This window comes from Oculina patagonica, chromosome 4 (genome assembly GCF_052425735.1).
Source record: "Oculina patagonica isolate OP01 chromosome 4, crgOcupat, whole genome shotgun sequence".
In the NCBI taxonomy this organism is placed as follows: domain Eukaryota; kingdom Metazoa; phylum Cnidaria; class Anthozoa; order Scleractinia; family Oculinidae; genus Oculina; species Oculina patagonica.
This window is the reverse complement of record NC_135761.1, coordinates 11,444,267-11,466,120: the sequence shown is the minus strand read 5'-3', so window position 1 is coordinate 11,466,120 and position 21,854 is coordinate 11,444,267. Positions and strand designations below refer to the sequence as shown.

The following is a 21,854-nucleotide window of genomic DNA, read 5'->3' as shown; positions in this document are numbered from 1 at the left end:
TGATATTGATGGCGAACTTTATGTCGCTTCTTGTGCACTTCTATATAACGCGATTTTGCCGGGTTTTCAAAAGCGAAAATAGAAAAACAATATGAATTTTACCTTGTAACAAGGCTTGGTTGTAAAGAAAACTGTATGTAGAGCTAACCTTTGGGCAAATTGTTTTATTCTAGTCCGTTATTTAGCTCATAATCTAATTATTGTCAGTTTACGTGAACTCATGAAAGGCTGACGAACATTTTGTCATTCGTTTACAAAGGCTGACGGTCAATAGAGGAATTTCTTTCGAAGGAATTAGTTTGCGCAGGGTTGTATGTACTGCCTGCCCTTTCGTTTCACTCTCAAGATGTTTTACTTATTCGTATTTATTTTTCTAACATTTACCTATTTGTTTATTGATTTGGTGAAAGCTATTAATTATATAGTGTACTGAGAGTTTTGTGTATGGAGTCGTCTGTGTTTTTGGGGCTATATTGTTGAGCCTATCGCAGTTTGAATTTCCCTTCCAGCAGATTTAGAAAGTATTATTCTTTCATACATTAACGGTGCAACTCGTTGTATCTCCGCCTCTACAATTTCCCTCAATATGATTAAAAATTGACTAAGAATTGGCAGCAAATGGTCCACGATAAGTACCGAGAATGGCTCGTGTAAAGAAATTTAGCTGTCATTCACAGTTATATTGATCTATGTTCTATTTTAGTTTATTTTTGTCTACTTTAGATAACTGCTATTTCCAAGCTGGTTTTGACGTAAAGGTAATTTTGCTCAATACAAAAAATGTTTTGCTTTAAAATCGAAATTTAAGACATTTCGTTAAAACTTGCATGTTAAGAGTGTATCCAGGGCAGGCACGGTGATCAGCTCTCCTCCCTTATGTTGGGTATGGTGAGCTATTTACTGTGACTCTCATTTTTTCCCTTCGTTTCACCTTTTCATCCTTTTCCTTATTTTTACTGACTTTGTCATCCTTCTCACTCATTTTGCTTACTCTCTGTTCCTCTCTTCTCTTCTATCCCTTTTCCTCACAACTCTTTTCCTTTCTCTACCTTTTCTACTTCTTTTTCCCATTTTCCTCCCTTCCCCCCCTCTTTCCCTTCTCTCTCTTCCTCTTCTCGCCCTCTTTCTCCTTCTGTAGTCCCTCCGTCTCCCCCCCCCCCCACGGCATCATCACTTTTCTTTTCGGGACTCTACCCACACACTTCACCATCTCCACACACTTCCACTTCACACCTTCTCTCCTCCCTCTCGCTCCCGTGTCCCTCCCCTTCCTCTCTCATGCTCTCTCTCTCTCATTCTGGTGGGGGTCGTCTCCTCCTCTCTGTTCTTCTTGGCTCTCCCTCTCCTTCTCCTCCCCTCCCCCCCCCCTCCCCGCGCGTTCCCCTCCCCCCCCCGGCGCTCCTCCGCACTCGGGCCCCCCAGCGCCCCCTTCTCCTCCCCCCTCCCCTCCCTCACCTTTCCTCCCATCTCGTCCCCTCGCCCCCTCGCGCGCGCCGCCCCCCCCCCCCCCTCCCCCCTTTGGTCTCTTCTCCTCCGCCCCCTGTCCCTTCTCTCCCTCGTCCGGCCATCCACTCGCCCGCAGCCCCCTCGCCCTCCTCGTCTCTCTCCCCCTCGCTCGCCCCCGCGCCGCCCCTCTCCTCCCCCGCCTCGTCGGGGTCGGTCCGGGCTGTCCTACCTTGTGTGTCTCGGGGGCCGCGGTGTCCTCGCGTGGGGGTAGGGGAGGCCGGTGCAGTGTGTCTTTTTTCTTGGGTCATGGGCAGTGCCGGATTGGTGGGCAGATCTCACTCACATTTTGCTGTGCGAATCGGTGATTGAGCTGTATCACCTGTTGCATGGTTCTCCCTGTTCTCTCACGGGCACACTCTTAATTTTTCTTCTTGTCTCTTGAAAAAGAAATAGATAGGATGATATATTGCTTTTGTCATTTTCGTCAGCAAAAAATCGAAAAATAAAAGGTTCATTAACAAAGGGACGGACCATTAGAAATACTCGAGCAGCGGTGTTTAGAAGATAATATCCTGCAACGAGTAGGACAAAAAATGTGCAGAAATTCCTGCAACGAAATTTTCCCCCCCCCTCCCCCCTCTTGTTATTTCTTATGGTCTGTCCCTCCAAACTTGCAATAACAAGGGTATTTATTTACAGTAGCTCAAATTGGATTTGTCTATATGTGGGGCAGAATTTTTCTATTAAGCGTAATGCTATATTATGGCGACTAATCCGCAGTGAGGTACTCACACGAGATTCCCTGGAGAAACGTGATGTAGGCCACAATGCAAAGCGAACATAGAAGCCCTTTATACCATATTTGGAACACGGAAAGAAGTCCTTGACCGTACGTTACAGGGGTCACGTTACGAACGACAGTTCTTGAGAGAATTGGCCAATTTTTTGAAGTTTGTCGTTTTAATCCGTCGTAATCATTAGCACCCGTAACCATCCATAATGAACATTATATTTGGTTCATTATTTCTTTTTTGCTGTTTTTTCTGCCTCAGAAAACTATTGCCCTTCAATTTGAGCAGTAATTTTCTGCAACAGACAAATGACTCAAAATATTGCGACATTGCTCCTTTAAAATGTAACAGATCCCATAGTGACCCATCAGCCGTAACCAGTCCACGTTCCTATGTCTAAGGTTCATTAAAACCTACTAGGGCTGACCACGGTATTTTTTTCTGCGTTTCAGAGGAAACTATTGCCTCTTTCGCACAAAACCTTAGAGATGCATTTCCACTTTGCAACCTAGGCAAATGTCAAATTATTGTGACATTGCGCCTTTAAAAAGCTATAACAGATCTGCATAGTGTTAGTGATACCATATAGCCCATTCACTCTGGTCGAGCTCATGAACAATGGAAAAGCTAAAATGGACTGAGAACCCTGGTTTGATTTGATGCCTAAGGTTGAAGCAGAAATTTCATCTCTAAGGAAATTTGCGGAACAATTCATTGTTTCTTTGTCATGTCAAATTATTAAAAGCAAATTCCGTCCCCCTATAACGTGTGTGATATTGTATTGGAACATTGTTACTTTCGCTTCTTTTGTGATAGAGAAAGTTACTTATAAAATTAAAATTGTTTCGACGGTAATCCGTTGTTGATTGGACATCGTTCTTCGGTTGATCGTTCGAATATTTGATTAGCAAAAACTCTAATGTGTGGCTTTATTTGATTAGTTAATAAAATTAAAAAAAAACACTCCTTCATATTTCCAAAACACCCGGGAAAACAACGGTTTGGCTTTCGCTGATACGCAATTTTTGATTTGTAGTGAATGTGAATTCTTCCGGAAAATCAAACACTGAGTTCAAATTCAAATTCTACTATCAAAATCCCTCTCGCCGACTGTTTTTTCAGAACTAACATTATAAATGTTGGTTCTGAAAATCTGGTGATGTATCAAGAGACCATAAACCCCTAGCTGATAATATGTTATGTTCTCGTTATCTTTACGCTCAATATTATTTTCTCAATCTTAGCCGTGTTTTCTTTTAAGGAACAGAACATTTGCAATCTTTGACCTTGGACCAGCGATGGCAGATTGCTCGTTCATCTTTCTGTTTATTCTCACCTCTTGCCCTATAAATCTTTTCATTGTATTAGCTGAGGATTAAGTTCTCGTCCCAGAGAAACTGTTAATCGGGCCAGTTTGGAAAAGCAAACAGATTACTGAAGGAGGCAATTCGGTAAAACCTGCCTCACTGCACGTAAGGGATTGAAGAAACGATTTCATGTGGATTTTCCCGCTGGTTCACTGGGAGGCCAAGTTCGAATAACTTCGGTAATGTAGTATTTCTATCAGCTGGGTATATGAATTTGCATTCTTCGCGTGTGCAGAAGCTGTTAGGAAGCCAGCGGGCGTTCGATTCAGCACAAGCGATCACGCGCTTTTCCCAGCGTCGATAACTCTTGTGTAGTCGTGTTTGGAATGGTTTGTAACGAAGCGAGCGCTTGACGGATGGCTGTTAAATTAACCCTGAATTGAAAACTGTCGGAAAAAGCGCTAAACTACGGAGGTATGATTTTGTAAAATTTTCATGTACGTCGACGACGTTTCGTTTTGGCGATGTAGGTTGTATCGAATTTTAGAGCTGGCCAAATTGAAGCTATCTCGTCATTTTATGAGAAACAATTTGAATTTTATCGATAGATTTGAGAGCCTAACAGATAAATGGCTCCTTTGAATTCGATGTATAATCACAAGTGAGTGAAAAGCTGATAATTAGCTGAACTAGGAACACGCGGAGCGCGATGATGTAAAGAAGTTCAGCTTTGTGTTTTCGCAGCGTGGCCATAGCTCTCGTGTTAATCTATTTAGACGCGATCTTTGTGGAAAGAATACGGGCAATCTTTTAAAAGAAAAGAGAATGTGAAATCACTGGTCTTTTGATATGCTTCTGTTGTTCTCCAGATACTTGAGTTAATAAGGGAAATGTTCACTCAATATTCGCGTGATCTTAAGAGTGTATGTCGAGAATTGTTTGTTTTTCTTAGTTTTTGTCGCGACGGCCCACCGCATCGGTTTGTTTTCTTTAAAAACAAACGTAATTCCTCGGTACTGGTGAAAACGATATGAAACAGGACTGTTTCCCACAAGAATATCACCAGTTATTTGTTCAGGCCGCAGCCAGGCGAGTGTAGAAATTTGAGCGCAAAAAAGACAAAGTTAAAAGTCAACAAAATGGGGTGAAAATCTATCGCGGAAACCCCCCTGAGGGCGGGCTGGCTAAAACCGTTTTCATGTTTTTTTCCTGTTTTTTTTAATCCGACGCTCTCTTGAGTTGAGCACTGAATAATGAATTTTCATTTCCTCTCAATTTAAGAAGAACTTTCCTCGAACTTAAATTGTTTTTCGTCTGATGCTCAAAGGTGGTGTAAAACGAATAGATACCGAAAAAAAAAAAAACAAGCATTGCTTTCGATATGACTGAGTCTACGACCATCCAATAAAAATGGCTTGTTAAGTTTTATTAACGGAGAATGTTTCTTCTCCAGTAAAAAAGTGAGCGCAAATTCATCCATACAATTTAACATTAAAGATATCACAAGTTCTTATAATTATCTGGTGAGTTCATTACCCTTTATGCGTTTGTTTACGATTCCTTTCTTATCGCAAAACTAATGTTATTGCATAGCCGGAAATCATAAAGAATTTCGAAATAACGTGTTCAGATTGTACGAACCGATTTTATGGCGTGTTGAAACTGAAAAAATGTACAACTACCAAAAGCGCGAGCTGTTTCAGTTTCAACGCTTAGAAGTTTTAAAATAGTGTTCTTCTATGACAAAGCTGAAATTTAAAGCTTTGGCGAGCGTTCATTTTAAGACAGTGCTGTCACTTAATGTTGTGATTAGTAAAATAATTAGTATTTATTCGCTTGTTTAGGAATCCAGACCACAAAACTAATGCTTTTACATGAAAATCATCGTCGAAACATCCTTTGCGGATTGTAATGATCCCTGTTTCTGCGGTTTCTGTTTCGCAAGCGTCAAATTTCGGATCATCATTACACCGATATAGAGGAAAGGTTATCAGTCATGAGCGATTTAGATAATGTACCAAAAAATGCCAGTTTTATCTTTGGTTTTCACTTCATTCCACGCATCCTCTCTACAATAAATTGCAGTGTGGTTATCGCTAGTGTTTTGAGACAACTAGTTTTTTTTTGTGTGTGATTTTTTTCCGGCGTGTAAAGCCAGCTCTTTGGAATGTTGATGAAGCCATTTAACTCGATTTTAGGCTCATCACCAGCTTGAAAAGGTAAACCTTCCGGTTTTTAATTTGGTTCGTGCGCATCGCCGGGCCGAAGGATAAACAGAAACGATTTATGCGAAGAAATTAACCATTATTATCTTAATCAAACATGGAGTGATAACAGAGCAACTATTAAGACGTAACCACAGTTAACGAATTTAACATTTTTGGGGGATAATTATTGCCTTTAACTGGATTGAGTGGGTAGTTTTTTGGCACAGATCGGAATGTTCATTGCAAGTATCTGTCGTCGGGCATTTTACTGCGCTTAATCTTGTATTGCGAATGGCGTTTTCTTTTTAACTCGGCATTGCAAGTGAGCAAGGAACTCTAAAGAGACAACAACTTGAAAAGATTGACCTTCTTGTTTTTTGCATTATTCGTAGCTGTTTTCATGTTAACTCGACCTTGCAAGTGATAACAACACTAGGAACGCGAAAGATACAAGAAAAAAAAATGATCTTACTTGTTTCTTTTTTTTTCCTTATATCGCGGATTTTAAACGTGAACCCTTTCAGCTGCTAGTTCGAAATACGAATTCTCATGAATGATTTCCGTCCATTTCTTTTGAGGCTTGCTCTTAGAATTTGGCATCACACTCAATGGTTAAAATTCCCTTAGGTAAGCGTATTTTAAAATATATTTTTCTCGGCTAGAGTGACATCGCCTAGCCTGGGAGTATAGCCACTTTTCATTGCCCCAGGACGCTTTGGCCGTTCGCTCTCTCTCACAAACGCCAGCAGCTGCAAGCGACAAGAAGTATCGCTAAGTAACGTTAATTTTAATTAATAACAGTTTCTTTTTTTGCAGAATCTATCGTGTTCACTGGGTTTGTTCTCTGTGCTGTCGGGATATGAGGCGAGTTCTTAATCATGGCCGCAAGGTGCGAGTGTTGTTATTCCTCATAGCAATGTGTTCTGTGTTCCTTGTAGCGTACCAAGGAGACGTTGTATGGCTGTCGGACCAAGGTTAGTATGTTTACTGATATAGCCGTCTAAATGCATGTTGTGGTTCAATTTTACCCTTGTTACAATTTGGTAATTTAAAAATAAAAAAAAAAAAAAAAAAAAAAACAAATTATATTTTGTTTAAAAAAATTCTCCAATTCTTAACGCGTGTTACTGTATTTTACCTTGTTCTGGTGTATGGTAATATATGATAATGAAAATAAAAGAAAGGAAAATACCAGATTGTACCAAGGGTCAAATAGGCTCCTTTCGATATATTAAAATTCAGTTTGGTAGCGAGGCCTTGAGGACACAAACAAAAATATTTTACAAGCATGTTTATTTCATTTCTTTTGTTTGTGCCCCTAGGCCTCGCTACCAAGCTGAATTTTAATTTACCGAAAGAAGCCTATTGAGCTACCACTTATACATGTATTGAGGCCGCAAAACAGCGTGACACACATGCCTGCGTGTCACATAAGGCCACAGTAAAACAGCGTCACACAATCGAGAAAAAAATTGCGTGACGAGAATTAATACTCAACAGAATCCTTATGAAGTTTGGCATATGTTGCATTTCTAGTAAAAATATGCAAGACTGAGTAACGACCAAATTCTTCTTACTAGTTCGCGTAAATTTACTATAATACTTGTCGATCGTTTTGTTCTCGTATCCATTATAACCGAAATTATGACAAGGACTCCCGGTGTTGAAGCCGTGGGCCAAAGTGCAGACTGTTACTCTTTCCAAGTGTTGTTCACTTCACGCTAAACAAAGTAGGTAGGAGCTACACAGCCTAGGGTCTGGATGGGATGGGGTTAACTGACAATTGACAAATGGCCCAAATGTTAACTGACAACTGACAAATCACCTAAAATTTAACTGACAACTGACATTTGTACCCCCCCCCCCCTAATCCAGACGTTTTAGTGGGCGTTCACCCTGAGTGGTGACGTCACCCGTTTCAGCATTTGCGCGCTCACCGAAACACGTGAGAACCCCTAGGAACTAGGCTGGGAACTATACATGTTTTTCATCAAACGATCGCTTGGGCAAGCTACTTAAAGGGACTTTGTCACGGCTAAGTTAATCTTATGTTATTAAATTTTGCCAAATATTCGCTATGAAACTAAATGTTTGCAAAGAAATTTATTCTTTGATACTAAATGACAAAACCATAGCTTCCTTGCAGCTAAATGTGCCTCCCGGGCGTCATAAATTAAAGTTACAAGCAGACAAGATTAACTTTGAAAACTGTTCCGCCGGACTATATTTCAAAAGCCCACATCGCAATCCGTTTCAATCTTCGACACTTTTGGCCATCCGTACCTTCTTTTGCATTTGGTGTGTTATTTAAATATTCCTTCACTGTTTTAAGAGGTTATTTTATACATTAAAACAAATTTGATGGTCATTTCCTATGCCTAAGTTTGGCTAAAATCCGTGACACGGTCCCTTTAACTTACATTTTAGCAATAATCCAGAATGGTCAGTAGAGAAAAATGTCATCATGCATGTTTTGTGTTTTTTAGGTACACGTTTTCCAAACTATATGCCGCCTGACATTGTAATCAACAACAATGACTTGAGCCTTGGTGAACTTGCTAAGCCTGAGAAAAGAACGTCCAAGCTTGGGCGAGTGCTGAGTTCATTTGGGAACGAGAAAGAATCTTTACAGTTCCAAAAGAAACAAAGATCGCTTCTGTGCGGGTCAAAATGGCAACGCGACTACATAAAACTTCACGACGACATCTTGAACGGTCGAAGACCACCCAAATATCTTGTTTATTTCTGCGGGGGTAGGAAGTACGGGTGTGGAGGCTACGGTAATCGGTTAGGGGCCATAACATCGCTCTTTTACTTGGCTGTTATAACGGGCCGGGCTTTCCTCATAGATTGGAACAGCACTGTTCCTATTGCAGAATATCTTCAACCCAAGAACATCAGATGGAATTTCCCGATTTCAAAACTGCGCCATCTTAAGACGAACTATCATTATTGGGGCAAAGGTGACCATCAATTGGTCAACAGGGATTCTCAAAGATCGTCAGATAAATTTTCTCTTTTCCGTGATTGGGTAGAGGGAACTGACCTTGAAAAATACTTAGATTCACCCGTTGAAGTCGTCACAAGTTTATGGTATTTTGCACCAAGCTTCCGGCATCATAAGTTTGCCGAACGCTTAGCGGACAAACTCGGAGTGAAAGCGAAGGGTCATCGATACTCTCTCGTGGGTTGCGCGTTTGACTTCTTATTCGAAAGGACGCCCGAGTTCGACAGAACTCTGTCGACTGCTCGTGAATCACTTCACATCAAAGTGAATGTTCCTAGAATTGGCATACACATTCGAATGGGAGATGCCTCCTCGTTTAGCCAAGGATCCTTAGATGAAAGGACGGCAAACTTCAACAACTTCTTCACGTGCGCCAAGAAGCTCGAGAGCGCAATCATAAAAACAAACAGAAATGTCAGCCACACGGATATTAAATGGTTCTTAGCCACAGACAACACCGAGGTCAAACAGTATGCGTTAAGGACGTATCCCGACAAAGTGGTGTCTCTTGCAGTCAAAGTGGAGCACATTAATTTCCGCGAGCCTTCCATGGAGGGTATGACAGGGGTGCTTCTCGACCACACCCTTTTGTCTGAGTGCGACTTCCTCGTATTGTCTGACAGCAGTTTTAGCAAGACAGCTCTTGGGGTGAATTTTCATTCGTTAGAGCACAGTACGTTCGGAGAAAAGTGCCGATACGTCACGTGACAACCACTTGTCTCTGCACCTTGGGTTTTTCAGTGACGTAACATCTCGACGCAAGCGCAATAAGGGGAAGACGTAGCGCAGACGTTAAGGAAAGAATTTCCGACTCTTACCATCACAAATCAGCGAAAGCCTTCTCCGACAGTTGTCCAGCAGCACTCCAAAAACATCGTTGTGGTAAAGTTAGTCCATGCTGTCACTGACCTAACAAACGATTGCTGCAGGCTCAGTAAATTCGCGGAAACGGCAGACAGGCCGTGACAGACTGGAGAGAAATCACGCTTCAAAAGAGGGACCTAATAAGGATGCTGGAAAGTCACATGGTCTTGAGTGGCTTTGTAATCAAGGGAAAAAATAGTCTCCTCTGGCCTGCAGAACATGTGATAAGCTGTGATCAACTGTTTGGTTGGGTTTTGCAGTTACTGGAAAACATGCACAGGGGTCGGTACATTGGCTCTAAGTTTTTTACAACTGACTGTCAAAACATCCGATTAAATTCCTAAAAAAGCAGCCTTTTTCAACTAATATTTTAATATTCATACATAGTGTAGAGTTTCTTGATCTAAAAGATATAACTTCTCTGTTAATACAAATAACTTTTTACGAATACGAATTTCCCAAATTTCTTTCTCATTTTTCATATTTTTAAGGAACCAAGAACGTGTTACATTAACTCAGCCAGCTCATTGACATTTGCAAAAATTGGGATATAAGTTCACAGTTGGAAACTGATATTTTATGGATAGGAAATCGGAATTGTACAGGGCCAGAAGAATTATTTTTGATAGTTGATGCTATTTTAATAGTTGTTATGCATTCACCAAGTCTACGATTTATGACATAGAGCAGTTTTCAATTGAGTGTCGTAAAACCAAAACCAAAGTAATTACTCTGGCCAATCACAAAGGACACAGACAATCCAGTGAACCAATCAAAACTCGAAGCAAATACATGTAGCCGGCACGAAGCGCGGGAAAACGTGCGCGAGCGTGTCACGATTGGTTTTGGTTTTAGTTCTGATTTGCTGAGAAAGTGGCGCGAGATTTTTAAGCCAATCACTAAGCGTAGTAATGCAAAACCAAAGCAAACGCAATTTACTTTCGACACTCAAGTGAAAACCGCTCTATCCAAGAAAGTTTGAACTTCTGTGGAGACTGTTTCGGAAACTTCTTGTAATTCCCTCGTGAGGAATTCTTGTCCCCTCTTAGCCATTTCTGGCCCTCTGTCACTGTCACGCAACCCGTAGGCGTGGCGTTGCGTGACAAAGAGATGGGTAAAACTGGACTAGTCCACTCTTAACGACGAGAAGCGATGACTGTTCATTATTATCCACGGGTTGAGGTTACAAACCATGGGGCACGTGCATTTTTTACCCATTACCAGAATCCAAAGAATTTCCACTATCAACAAATTGAACGCGGGTAAATAATAAGGTTTGGGAACCACACCCTTTTTTTCCTGAAAGTAAAGGGTATCAGAGTGGTCGGTATGGGACTTGTACTATGAATTCTCCAGTTTTTGTTACTTGGGGTAGATTTTATACACAATAATATATTAAGAACTACACACAGGTGAACCATACTGAAATGGTTATGTGAATATGCTTCAGCGCCATCTTGTCTTATTTATTTTTAAAGAATGAAAATGTGATATATTATTTGATAATTGAAGAAAATATGGACAAATTATTAGATAGATAAAGAGATTATTAAATTTTTACATCAAGAGTTTTTTGTTTTGCCTCTTCTCTTCGACTGGACTTTCAGCGCCAGAAGCTCAGTCAGAAAAAAAAGACTCGTGTCTCACTTAGAGTAACAATTTATTTTATCCTTAAACGCCCGCTACCAAATCTGTATGACTCGTAACGAAAAGCGTTGTGTGACATCTCAAGTAACGCAAGGAAGATTACCGTAATGGTCGAGTGATAATCAAATTCTTGGATCGTCTTGAGCCTCGTTCCCTGACAATAGATTGCCCTATTAAATTTACATATTTCTCTCTTCACAATGAGATAAGACTCCAGTCGACCACTTAAAAATACTCTTACCCGAAGTTAAGGTAACTGGCAACGGTTTCCAGCACTTTCCACCACTTATACATTGATGGGTCAGTCCCACCAATATTTCTTAGTTGATGCAATAATAATGGTATCAAACGAATGCCCAATCATTAGTTAAACAAGTTTATGGTAATGTTTGCCCGACGGTGATGAAAAAGGAAACCATAGCAACAGTACAACCTGTCAAAAAACCACCCTTAATTTTAAATTTAAGTTCCTATATCTAAAACAATGAGGTCGGTGACTCTCACTTCAGTAATTACTGAATTATGATCAGCATGTTAGGACACAACTTTTTGTAAAGTTTCGAAAGCTTCTACGAAGGTGGATTTTCGAAAATTTAAGGTGGCTCTGAGCCACCTCCATGGAAACTTGTTAGACTTTGCAAAAAGTTGTACTTTAAAATGCTGATTATAACCCAAAAGCAAACAAAGGGTCACCATTAAAGCTAAAACGATTGCTGCTTTTGACAGGTAGTACTGTTGCTATGGTAAAAAAAATGAAGAGAAAGTAATTAATTAAAACAATCGATTCAACAATGATTGGAGATTCATCGGATACCATTATTGTAGCAGCAACTGATAGAGTGGTACTAGACCCATCAAAGTATTTCAGCTACAGTCAACTCTCTCTTAACGGACACCTCTTTAAGACGGACACCTGGTGTTGTTCCCGTTCCTGACGTTTTTCAGTCATTTTATTGAAACTAAACTCCCTATAAGACGGACACCTCTCTAAGACGCAGAGTTGGAGCCGGTCCCGACGGTGTCCGTTTTAGAGAGAAATGACTGTATTCACTTCAAAGTGATGGGGTATCCCCACCCTTAGGCCCGTATGTAAACGTTCCTTTCGGATGGAAAAGTAGTCCGGCGGCTGATGTTCCAAAAGTGCTTCGGGACAAAATAAGAAAATCGCACTCAGATAGTAGAAAATGATCCAAAAGGACACCCAACGTTCCTTCTGTTGATTCCGAGTCCCTCGTCTTGAGAGACTTGATGTGCTGCGGAGTTATATTTAAAGTGACTACATTTAAAGGGTAATTCTCACGCGCGTATTCCTTAACGTTGTTATCATCTGTTGCTAGAAACCACTTGAGGTGTTTCTTAAAAGTGTTTGGTCTTTGCCTCGCTAAGGCTTCCTCAAGCGCTTGTGCACAACCGAAGAATGCTTTGTAATCAATGTTGTTGTTTTGCAGCGACCCTCTACCGAAGGACACATCACCCATTCTTATTTGAAGTCCAATCTTCGGAACCTGGCTTTCAAGACAGAGTGAGCGTCTTGCGGCGTCCAGCCTGGTTTTTAGTTCTCCAGACTTCTGAAACAGAAAATCAAAGGCACATCCTATTAAAGAGTAGCTGGATCGTTCGTTGCTTATTCCTAGCTCAAGAGCATTTTTTTCTAAAACAGGGTTTTTCCATAAGTGCTCTGCAAAATACCAGTTCGCCACCACTTTTTCAACGGGGTTGGTCAAGATAAGCTTGAAGATCAGCTTGCTGCAACCAGGTCAAAAAATCTGTTTTTTCCCTCCATGGCATAAGCACATCATTTCTCTTCTTTCTCTTCCTGGAGTTATCTTTTTTCCCCCAATAATGTCTCCTCGTGTCAAGTTCTTTTAAATTCTCTGTTGAATAGTTCCACTCGATACCTTTTGGGAGGAGGTAATTATCCAATGGAACGCCGGTCTGATCCCATTCGATTAAGAACGCTCTTTGTGTTAAAATAGAAAGAAACAAAAGTGAAGTAATTCCTCCTAAGCGATTGCCATAACCAGCACATTTATATCCTTCTTCCATGCAGCTAAACACAATGAACTGTCGACGACGCCGTGATTGAAGAATATCTTTGTGAAGTTTCTTGTAGTTCTCCTGCCAATCCTTGCCACATATTTTATCCTTACGTTGTTCATACGTCAGTAAGTGGCCCGCAAGAGAAAAATTCAGTTTACCATCAAGGATGTCTTCGGTGTAAAATAATTGCCTAGGCCGCCGCCAGCTTTCTAAGAGAATGGAATGAGAGAGAAATCAAATGGTTTACTACTTCACATGAGACTTTTTAGCAAAACTGATGTTCAACACAATCCTGTTGGGCTGAAGTTGGATTTATTTTCTTTGATATATGCAATAAATCTAAGAGCTTAGTGGCCCATCAGGCCGAATCAAAGCTTATCCCTGTTTCCATGGCATGAAGTGGCTAGGAGTATTTCTACTTCCCCCTGGATGGGATGCTGGTCCATTGCAGGGTTATCCCCAATATTAAATTAGCCGGTACCCATTTACATGTATACACATGGGTGGAGAGAGGCACTGTAAGAATAAAGTGCTTTGCCAAAGGACTCAACGCGGAGCTGATATCTGCTTCCTCGTAGTGTTTAGCCCACCCCTCTAAGTATTTACATCATTAGAGGATGCACGAAGGAACTAGAAACTCGGTACAATTCAAAGACTTTATAGAATAATAACTAATCAAGAATGGCTTTAATACAAGAGACTACTTGTAGCCTACAGTTCTTGCCGGTCTGAAAATTGGTGATTACTTATGGTATAGTTCCCTACTGCTAACATGAAGTAGACTTGACATGCGTGCGTGGTGTTCGTGAATCTGGGGTAAATGCTAATTGGTTTAACAGCAATACGCTTCAACATAATTTTTCGCTTCATATAAGACGTCAAATCCCAAATTTTCTCACAGTGACGCGTTGCCGTAATAGCACCGAGTGAGGAAAATCACGCGCGAGAGAAATGAGTTACAGTTGATCATGAATCCCGATAGAGCAATTTTCAATTGAGTGTCTGTGAGTGTCGTAAACCAAAAGCAAAGTAATTACTCTGGCCAATCAGAAAGGACACAGACAATCCAGTGTACCAATCAAAACTCGAAGCACATACATTTAGCTGGCAAAAGGCGCGGGAAAACGTGTGCGAGGGAAACACGATTGGTTTTCGTTTTAGTTCTGATTGGCTGAGAAAGTGGCGCGATATTTTTAAACCAATCACTAAGCGTTAATCTCGTACCCAGAGGCTACTTACCACGGTAGTAAACAAATGGTCAAGTGCGTTCAGTTCGCCAATCTGATTGGTTGATGAACAGCTTCGGCATTTGCGCGCGGATGATGAAAAATTTGTTTCGCACGCGTACGCGCGCACGCGTACGTTAACTAGTAATAATAAATAAATCAATAAAGGCTTTTATTTATACACGATAAATGTTTTGCAGCATAGCTGATGTGGTCGTGTAAATAAGTAAGAAAATATTTCGATTCAAAGGCTTTTCTTAAAACGCGTTCGTGTTTTGAACGTCACTAATGCGAATAAGCTACAAATACAGTTTGTAGTTCAAGCTTGTTAGTACAAAATGTTTTAAAATATGACGATATTCGTGGGTAAAAAAAAATGGGTGAATAACTTTGCAAATCTGACGCGTACTTGACGCGTACAGCTAGCTTGTACGCGTCAAACACAGCGCGCGCTTTTCCCCGCCGTTGAAGGCTGGGTTGAGTGTTTTATTTCTTTGTTCCTCAAATCTATCTCAAGATTGTTTTACTTGTCTTTCCTTGTATAGGAAAGTAGTTCATGACCTATTTATAACGGCTAAGTGAGTTTTTTCATACTTAATTGCCGAGCATGCGTAGTCGCGTCGTGTGTCAGTTTTCTGACACATTTGACCGCGAGCAAAGTCCGACTTTACCAAATGTTCTCTCCGAGGGTTGAGAAGATCTGGGTACGAGATTACACTAAGCGTAGCAATGCAAAACCAAAGCAAACGCCAATTACTTTCGACACCCAAGCGGAAAACCACTCTAACTCGAACCTTCAAAGGAAATTAAAAAAGGTTCGAGATAGCGGGAGGTGCGACATGTTCGAGTTTAATATTGAGGGCTCAAGTTATCGCGGGATTCAGCTACATCCGTGAGTTGGTCCACCACAATAACCCAGCGCTGCCTTTTTAACTCAGCAATTAACATGCAATATAAAAGCATACCTCTAGACGGGTTTTTCCAGTTTTTATGGGTCGCAGGTTCTTTGTTTCGATATAAAAGAATGCAAAAGGCAAACATAAGAAAACCAAGGAACGCAATCAATTTTCGTTTTCTTGAGCCCATTACTGTAATCAAGGAGCTGCCTAGAATTGGAAGAAAAAATGGAGAACACTTAATCATTGATAAAAAAAAAACGATAAAAAAGGTTTAAAGGTTTAAGTCGTGAATATTCAGTCTTCTTTACGCATTTTGTAGCAAAATGGTTTGTAAATATCTTTTGTTTATAGTCTGTAAATATTTCAGAAATCGAAACGGAACTTTGATTCCGTTTTTCCGTTAACGTTTATTACCGCCTGTGATAAGTTACGCTTTGACCTGCTTCAGAATCGAAGGCGAACTTGTCTATGATCATAAATGCTTGGTGGTTTAAAAAGTCCTAAGTCACTGACATACGTTTAAGAATCACTTCACCGCCAAAACCGCAAGAAAGTATCAACGTCGACTTGATTTATATCACTGCCTGAGGGTGTCATGAGGGGCAGGCCATCAGGTGTCGATAGCACTATTTTTCAGATGGCGTTCAATGGCAAGAAAGCGGAAAGTAAACTCTCTCTATATAATGGCACTATACAGACCATACGGTATACGTATCGTTCGTTCACTATTCTGTTAATTAGATTTTCGAACATAAAACGTAACATGCAACTTGGTTAGTGGCAACATACCCACAAAACCATCTATGTTTTAAATAGTGTTTAGTTGCGCTCAATTTTATCGGCGTTCAGCCTGAAGCAAAATGACTCCTTAGGAACGTACAACGTACCTCTCCGCTTTTGATGTGAATTCGTTCACGTCCAGAAAGTTCAACGACTGCAGTCCGGCAAGTAGTTTTGGTTTCGTACAGTCGCTAATAGTTGAGATGTAGAGAAACGATAGCTTCAATCCCTCATAGCTGAAAGCCGACTGTACGTAATTGCCGGCATATTTGCAACGCTCATTTTCAATAATCATTCGTGGCAACCGATTTTAATAACTAGGCCGATAGATGATAAAAAGCTGACAGGAGAAATTTACAACTAAATAGATCATGATGATACTACTAAAAAAGCTTAAAAATTTGCCCACAAATGAAATTCTTGAAAAATTACGTTACTTTCGAAAAGTATTACAATTAGTGTGTTTTTTTTTAGTTTAAATAAGGAAAATAACCTGTCTTACTGGTATTACATTTTACAAGGCAGACGAAACTTTCAAAGAATTGTTACGAAATAATATGTTTACACTACTTAGATTTTACACATAGGTAGACTAAAACGTTCTTAACAACCTTCAAGTTTTAAAAAATACTGTTATCGGCCAAGGTTAACAATTATTTTAATTCCCAAGAAATGAGATAAAAAGAAAAATACCGAACAGCTGATTCATGTATCTAAGCATTATCTTTACCGGTCGGATAAAAGGTTTTCAGAAAAAACAAATGCATGGCGCAATTGGATAAAAGAACTATTGTTTATTACAAAATTTGCCTTTTAACTACTCGAGCTGCATAGTGATTTAGGTTATTTATCGCTTTCTAGAATTTTTATTTTATCAGGAATCTTCTAAGGTGTTTTTTTTTTTGCGATGAAGATCTGTTACCGAGACGCGATGCCTGATCAAATATCAGTGTCAATGACCAAACATTTTTTTCAAGGTTTTAACATTATAATAATATCATTATATCAATATTGATCTATGTATAGGAAATTTTAGGTGACGTGTATTTCAGATAGGTTTCTGTAATGTTTGAGTTTTTACTTTGTCAGCCCTGCGCCCAACCCCTAATTTGGAGGTCAGGGGTGTTTATTTTGGTCTGATCCCTCACCCTAGAACTGTCCAGCATGGCGTCCGAACCTGCAGAAGGCACAAAGGCCTCCACTCTGGATGCCAGGGGACCTAAAGGCACACCGAAGCTATAGCACAGTAAAGACACCAGCGTGGTATTTATGGTCTTATGCGCCCAAGGGCACGAAGAAAATTTAGAGTGTGAATGAGCGAGTGTTTTTAAGCTGACTAGTGATAAAAGAAATGCGCACGATAAACTATAAAAATATCTCTATTTTACTGACTTTTTTTTAGCCAGAGAACGTTTTTCTATATATATCTTTTGTAATGATTAACCCTGCTTATGGTTCCTCCATTTCTTAATTTTGTTTTACTTTTACTTAAGTGTCTCCAAAAAGTGCTGGTAATGCACTAAAATTTGTAACTGAGACAATTAAATAAGGTTCCTTCTTACTTACTATTGGGAAAAAATATCTCGTCAATGGAATCGCATATTATGATTTGCAAGTTTTATTTTCTTTGGATTACTCGAATCAACTCAGTCATTATTAATATTAGTTTTCAAGCAGGGGAGACCGAGTTCTCAAAGCCGTTTTCAAACTTAATTTACCAATACGACGAGCTAATACGTAGGTCTTTAACATTTTATTGTTTTTATTTTCTAGAGATTGATGTGAATAATTTAATGAATGACACATGTTCTACAACTTGTTTTGAAGAAAGGAATTAATAAATGCTTTCATCTTGTTAAGCCGTGGATAATGAAATTACGAATAGCTTAAATACTTAGATATAATAATGTAATAGTGTCCACATTGTTTTTTTTACTTCGACACTTAATAAAGTATTTCACGGATTCCGCTCAAAGTTCGAGCAATTTGTGCAAAAATGAATTACTCAAAATCTACTGTTTGAAACTTCTGATTCTCACTTGAAAACGTGACCCCGTGTTTAAATTCTCAACTATTCTCAAGAAAGCTAATGCAAAACCTCGCAAACATACTTAAAACGCGTTTTAATTTGAAGTGACGTGAAACGTCGCGGTTTTATTCAAAATTCAGTCCGATGTAACTCCATGGGCAGTCCGCCAAAGAATCTTGGAAAAGTGGCACAATTTTTATAGTTTTTTTTTCCAATTCACAATTTTTATCGTATATATTTGAATTTCTGTACCCAGTCGCTCTATTTCTTCAGTGATTAGATTTAGTTTACAGACTGGCAGCCGAACGCTCGTCATTTTAGCCAGCCTTAGCTCGATTCCACTTATTACAACGTCCGAAGCATCCCATGGCTAGTCCAGTCTTCATTTCACCTCGCTTTTTTTCAGTAATTAACATCATTCTGTGTATGTCCAGTTGAAGGTGAGAAAAAAGATGAGAAAAGTAAGAAAGTTCAGAGAAAAAAAGAACCTATAAAATTTTCAATTCTTTTTCTCCACTAATCAGTGGTGCAGAGCACACGTAGCATCTTGACCCACCCTCTCCCGCTGGCCGCTGAGGGCGAGTGTAGCTAGCAGTAGCCTAGGGCCCAGTGCTTACTCGGCTCCAGATGAGTGCCTGGTACATTGCTGTTCATAATGGAGTGCAGAAGATAGAGAATCGAATGTACTTCAAAGAGATTGTCGTATTTAAAGCTATTTAAGTCAGGAAAAGGGCAAACGCAGCAAATACAATGGTAAGTCAAGAGTTAAATTTAAAGATTCTCTGCGAAAAATATTTAATTTTCATTAGAGACATTGCCAAAGGAATAGCGTGCACTGAAGTTTGTGAGAGCACGAGAAATAATTTTATACAAAGGATAGACTTCTAATTTATCGCTTTTTTTTTATTATTATTTTATTTTGTTTATATACGTGAATGACCGAGATTTTAGCGTTGTATTTGAAAATGTACCAGACTTAAACCATATTATCCGACTGAATTCAAAATCCTCCAAGTGAAGCACACGTTTCGACTCAATTTTTCACGCTACATACATGTACACACTCAATATCCTCACGCTAACCGGCAGAACGTCCTAATAAGCTTAAGGTAATTCACGTGAAATAAAACTATTCATAGATTTCCACCCAAACTTTGGCGGTTGGTTGTTTACCTTAAGGGAACTTGAATTTTGAAATAAAAAGGGGCGGTCACCGTATTCGTTTAGGAGCAGGAAGACCTTGTATACACTCTTTTTATTTTATAAGAATCTAGTTTTTAAGAATATTGAGGCTGAAAATTTTTTAAAAGAATATCTTAAGAATAAACCTGAGGCTGAGATTTTGAAAAGAATATAATTTTGAGTTGAATTTTTTTAAATACTGTAAATACAAGGAAATGAAAACACCTGATTTTGTTTCAACTAAAAATATAATATTTAATTGTATTGTATATATATAACAATACAATTAAATATATTTTTAGTTTAAACAACTGTAGACAAAATTTTTTGAAGAATGAAAACAATGTTGATGTTTTGTTTATGGTGGTCATACACTTAGCTTTGACATCTAGTTTCCAGGCATGCTATTGAAACAGAGTGAGCAAATATTTTTTATGAACTTAGCATGGTTTTTGCGCCTCAAGTGCAGGGCTTTTTTGAGGGTGGCACTTATTTAAAATTTGGACGCCGCAATGAATCTTTTCTTTTACAGATTTTGAAAAAAGCGTCTTTTGATTGTCGGTACTCGACTCTTTCAAAAGAGAGAAGTGGTGCTAGCTGTCTTGGTAAAGCTCGAGGCCTTCACAACATTTACAGAGCTACGTATTTTAAGAATTTTGGATAGAAAACTAATAAGTGAGCCCAAAATGTCAAGCATATGTGGTTGCTTAGGAGAGATGCTCACTTATTAGAGGTCAGAACACAAGGGGTCTGATTAATTTTCAGTTGTAGCCTGATAGTCATTTCAGAGGTTTAATCCGTCACAAACCAAGCTTCAGACTAGATGTGTCCCCCATCTTCCTCATATGCAGTGGTGGGCCTCTTGGGGTGCGGTCTCCACTAGATTGATGCTGTGTGGACGGGACTGGGATGGGCGATACAGTGTTAAATTTTCTTTGTCTGAGAAAATAAAAAAAAAGAAAAGATCAGCTCGACAAGCAAGGGTGCATGTGTATACAATAGACTTTAAAAAAAATGGCTGATACCAACCAGATTTTGACAGTATAATCCTCAATTTCTGGTTTAACACATCACTAATGTTTACCAGGAAATATTTTCTGGTCCTTGTTTTCAAACATTTTCCTGGGGGAGAATACCTCCCCCCCCCCTAATCTAGAAGTAATGGGCTAAGTCCCACTGGATGGGTTCTCCCTGATTCAGGGCCAGTATGTGTACTTTTCAAAAATCTCTGGGTACTTAAAAACTTAATGAAAACCCTGAGTAGTAAGTTCAGATCATGTGAAGTTGTTGCTTACAATAGAATAATCAAACCATCAGCCCTAAAAGTGGTCGCAGTGGCCTAAAAGAGGTGGTTGATTACGAGAGGTTCGATTTGACAAACAAGATTTTGGTATTTGATAAAGTGGTCGCTTGCGAGAGGTGCATGGGCTGCATAGAAAGGTTCGACTATATAACTGTTGAATGTCTTGAATGTCCATTGACAAGAATTAACCTAAAGGAATACATTTTCTTTGTTCCCCTGGTAACAACCTGCTCAGGATAGATGAGATATTTGTACTTGTTTTATGATTGTGTTACTTGCTTTGAGTGGAAATTGTTGATAAAATTAACCAAGCTAGTACAACCCTCCAAGTTAAGACCATTTTAGTCGCCATGGCGACTAAAATTTTGGAGCTGGCGACTAAATTTGAACCAAGGTCGCCAGCCTGGCGACTAAAATTGAGAGGAATGATTGAAAGTATCAGCTTAATTTGGTGACTAAAATTTTTCACTGGCGACCAAAACTTGAGTAGTTGGTGGCCAAATGGCCACTAAGGAAAAAAGTAAACTTGGAGGGTTGTAGTACTGAAAAAAATCTACCACAGTGACTATGATAATGATTATGGTTTTTAAAGCAAACTACATGAGACTCCCAAAGTGAAACGTTTAGCAAGCTACATGTGTTGTAGTCAGCAAAATTTGAATTGTACCTTTTAGACAAATATACTTATTTTTTTGTTGAAACCTGAAAAAGAAGTTGTGTTGTGTCAACCTTAAAGTTTATAAATTAAAATGGATCTAATGACGCCAGTCAGTAGCAGCTCTTGTTTGTAATCTCAGTAATACAATCATGATGAAACATACCTTTTATCTGGACTCTCGTGATCATAACAATTGTGTATTGAAGTTCAGTCAAGGAGTTATAGTGTTCTACTGTAGTTGTGCAAGCAAATGTCTGAGCTTACTCCTTTTTACATCCAATGCGGAAGAATAGAATAATTATTGATCAATATTGTTTTTAAGAGTTGTAATGTTATATCTGCATGACATAGCAGTATGAAGCATTTTCTTTTGTCTCCAAATGGGTCACTGTGGAAGTTTTTAGGATCACTGTTACATTATGCTGACCAATTTAGGTGCATAATTTACATATTATTATTTAGCTTTTA

The 21,854-nt window shown here is 39.4% G+C and overlaps 2 protein-coding genes and 1 pseudogene across 9 annotated transcripts in view; 2 read left to right on the top strand and 1 right to left on the bottom strand.

Annotated features, from left to right (window-relative positions):
- LOC144651497 (uncharacterized) overlaps window positions 1-11,190 on the top strand; it is a 22,093-nt gene extending 10,903 nt beyond the window's left edge. For 4 of the 7 annotated variants that reach the window (XM_078511448.1, XM_078511450.1, XM_078511449.1 and 1 more), the window contains 2 exons: window positions 6,568-6,725; window positions 8,238-11,190. In XM_078511448.1, the coding sequence (XP_078367574.1) occupies window positions 6,568-6,725; window positions 8,238-9,466 (1,387 nt within the window). In that variant the 3' untranslated portion in view covers window positions 9,467-11,190. Of the gene's footprint in view, window positions 1-3,376; window positions 3,784-3,818; window positions 4,019-4,724; window positions 5,764-6,567; window positions 6,726-8,237 lie in introns of those variants that run through there. The other 3 variants (XM_078511451.1, XM_078511452.1, XM_078511454.1) reach the window with 3 other exon arrangements.
- Window positions 11,184-21,803, bottom strand: LOC144651504 (uncharacterized; annotated as a pseudogene). The gene is made up of 3 exons (XR_013570327.1): window positions 21,550-21,803; window positions 15,501-15,641; window positions 11,184-13,518 (listed from the first exon to the last, which is right to left on the bottom strand). The product of XR_013570327.1 is annotated as an uncharacterized LOC144651504 (transcript).
- Window positions 18,887-21,854, top strand: part of LOC144651494 (transmembrane protein 161B-like) — a 15,241-nt gene continuing 12,273 nt past the window's right edge. Inside the window, exon 1 of the mRNA XM_078511441.1 lies at window positions 18,887-18,996. Within this exon, the coding sequence (XP_078367567.1) occupies window positions 18,994-18,996 (3 nt within the window). The 5' untranslated portion in view covers window positions 18,887-18,993. The remainder of the gene's footprint in view (window positions 18,997-21,854) is intronic.